This window comes from Onychostruthus taczanowskii, unplaced genomic scaffold (genome assembly GCF_017590055.1).
Source record: "Onychostruthus taczanowskii isolate IOZ18803 unplaced genomic scaffold, ASM1759005v1 scaffold230, whole genome shotgun sequence".
NCBI classification, from domain to species: domain Eukaryota; kingdom Metazoa; phylum Chordata; class Aves; order Passeriformes; family Passeridae; genus Onychostruthus; species Onychostruthus taczanowskii.
In genome coordinates this window covers 220,120-223,510 of record NW_024499574.1, presented here as the reverse complement: position 1 = coordinate 223,510, position 3,391 = coordinate 220,120, and the positions used below count along the sequence as shown (strand labels likewise).

The 3,391-nt window shown below is 37.6% G+C and overlaps 1 gene segment (V, D, J or C); it reads right to left on the bottom strand.

The window, feature by feature from the left end:
* Window positions 1-525: 525 nt before the first annotated feature.
* Window positions 526-2,942, bottom strand: LOC121336411. The segment is given in 3 exon segments: window positions 526-638; window positions 2,513-2,788; window positions 2,882-2,942. Coding segments are annotated over 3 exon segments (432 nt in total).
* Between the last annotated feature and the right edge of the window lie 449 nt (window positions 2,943-3,391).

Below are 3,391 nucleotides of genomic sequence, written 5' to 3'. Positions count from 1 at the left end.
ACTGCTCTTTCTGTTGTGCAATATACAAAAAAACAAAAAAAAAACAAAAAAACCAAAAAAAAAAAAAAAAAACAAAAAAAAAAAAAATTGTGTTTTTGGGGGAGTTGCTGACCTGCTTTTACAAATTAAAAAACTGTAGGCAACTCAAATCAGCAAATCAAGATAATAAAAATCATTGACTTGTAGAAAAATTGAGGAGGGGACTTCTGCAAGTGTCTGAATACAAATTCCTGTTCAAAACAGGGCTAACTCCAGTGCTCTAACACATGTTGCTTAGAGCTTTGTCCAGGTGATTTCTGAATATCTTCAAGGACAGCGATTTGACAAAATCTCCAAGAAACATCTTCCAGTGTGGAAGCATGATCAAGAGAAAGTACTTTTTATTATCTAATCTAATCAGGGTTTATCTTGCTGCAGCTTGTTCCCACTTGATTCCACTGTGTCTCTCTAAGACTACAATTCTGGTTGGGCATTTGGAGGCATGCAATTACTAATCTTTTAGCCTTCTCTCCATAATGAACAAAATCAATTCCCGTAACCCCTCTTGTATTTCTGCCGCAGTCCGTAGATTATCTTAGTGACTGACCCTCTGCTGCACTCTACAGTTTTTGCTATCTCTGTTGTACTGGGACTGGGGCAGGGCAGGAATGTGTGTGGACAACAGAGGTGGTATTCCAGACGTCTTCTCTAGAGGGCTTCAGCATGTTAATTGCACCCTTGCAACCAAAAATAATGCAACCAAAAATGCAACTAGCATTTTTGTGGTTCTCCTAGCCAGTCAGCTGATATTTAAAGGATTCACATAAAAGTTCCTTTGCCTTTTCTCCAGGGTTGTGCCTGTAGTCCAATAATTCCCATCCCAATGAAGAAACACTGCAAAATAATCACATATTGAAAGTTTCCTTTGAAGATCAGTATGGTTATTCTGTATGTATGGTAATAGTATTTTGCCCTACAACGTTTACAATATGATAGAGTTCACACTGGGATAAGAATAATAACACAGTGTGGAAGCTATGTCTAATTATGGAATGCTCCCATTCTACATCCTTTATTTAAAGCCTTCCAAAACTGGAAACACATTATTATATATATTATATATAATAATTATTATTATTATTCTTTATTTCAGAACTAGCAAATTATGCAGGTGACTTTTATACAGCACGAGAACCTTGCTTAGTGCTTTTTTGGTTTAGAACAATTTAAGACAATTTGTTACATTATCACCATGAAAGGCTTGCACCAAAGAGTATCTCAGGCCATGACTAATCCCACTGCATCGATTACATTATCTGGAAGAATGGTGGTGATGGAAAGACACTGGTAAGTCTTTTTGTGTGGCATAAATGAGTCTTCATGCCAAACCAGAAATATCCTGTCAGGGAGAGGTTATGCAGTATATAAATTTACATTCACATCCTGTTTTTTTCATCCCTCTATATTTTTTCATCTTCAAAATATGGATGCTCTCCGAAGCAGTGTTCCTATCAGGACTTAGCTCACAGTCAGAAAGATTTATAAGGCCTTGAGAAACATCACAAAGTTGCCTTGGATTAAAAAAGCCCTCAGAACTCACCACAGAGAGAAGGAATTAACCAGATTAATACTGAATATTGCTACTTATTCAGTTGTGAGAGAGAGATATAAAGAGACAGATGTGGCACACACAGTTGTATGGAATTCACTATGCAGCCAGAAGTAAACTCCATAGTCAGAACAATTTCTGAACAAATGGAAATCTATGTTATTTTTTCTTGAATGTGAATGCATTCCAAATTGCATGCTACTTTGACTACCTGTCTTTCCACTCAATACCCTCCATATACATTCAGCTTTTCAGGATTTTGTCTATGCACTTGCAGGCCATGGTAATGACTCCTCTTTTGTCATTTTAATCCAGTCTGTTGCACATTAGTTCTATATAGATTCTATTACTGAATCATCTTTTGTCCAGACTCCTATTAATCAGCACTGAAAATGATAATTCTATAGTTTTCTTGTGATTAAGGTAGCCTTTCCAAGCACAGTGAAAAATATTGTGGTTCAGGAAGGAATGAGAGTGCACACAGAAGTCACTATCTCTAAAGTATTTCAGACTTGTGTGTGTCAAGCAACTGTTCTGTGTCAGGTATGAAGATGTCTTAGTGGACAATAACTTGTGGCTGTATCAACTACAATTTACATTTCCTTTATTTTACATCTACATTTGATTAACAATCTTTATTGATTGTTCTGATAAGGTGAAGGATAAATGGATAAACTGCTGAACTCCTCTTTCCTGATCAGGAAAGAGTTCAGCAATTAGCCTGCACTTCAAGTACCTATTTTGCCTAGGTCTTATTTCTACCTGCTCTTCTTCCACCTTCTCAGTAACATCTGGTTTGTGAGTAGGTGATTGCCCTACACCCCCTTTTCCTGTGCTGAGAGCGGCTCCCTTCGGACGGAAGGTGCTGAAAGGGGAGAGGTTTATGTAAAGAAAGCAAGTGACTTTGAAGTGTTGTGTCCAAACTACTGGCACAGAAGTAGAGGGCTGAGTAGTTTGACTTCACAGACAAAATATCCAAATAGAATTCTGCAAGGTTTGGCCGGTTAGCTTGGAATCCAGCCGAAATGTCACCCTCTTGCTTTAGAGTTAAGCCATAGGAATAATAAATCAATTGCATCGCCTTCCCTGGCTGCTGCAGATACCAGTACATGGAATTGTGATTGTCATTTTGACTGCATTTCAGGGTAGCATTCTCATCTTCTCTCACCACAAGGCTTGGGGTTTGGGTGATTTCAGCTCCTGTAAAACAGAACAAAATGAAAACACAGCAAAACAAGTAAGGCACATTTTCCCAGCAGCAGAGCAGATATTATGGCTCCACTGATTCCTTACTTGTTCCAAAGAAGTACATTGCCACACACAGAGCTGTCCACATCCTCACTTCTGCCTTGGGAGTCAGTGGGCCTACCCCATATGACTTATCTATAGATGTGTTTCACCTGCTTCCCCTAAACCAATAGCGGATATTTTGTAACAGCTACATCTACGCTGAAAAACAAGCTCCTTCCTGCAAGGTTTCAAGCAAACATTTTATTTGAAGTGCTCATGTTGAAAGCACACAGGAAATTTCAAACTGACTCATCTGGAAGCTTTTCATAGTCTACCAATGGCAACTGTGTTTTTATTTACCTTGCATGTTTTTTTTACCTTTTGATATTTTGTTTTGCAGAATAAACCAGAAAATATTTAGTGTGGTTTTATTTACCTTGCATGGTTTTTTTTTACCTTTTGATATTTTGTTTTGCAGAATAAACCAGAAAATATTTAGTGCAACCAAATAATGTGGTTTCATTTTGTATTGGTAACTCAGGGATCTTTTTTTTCAGGAAAAATACAATATCT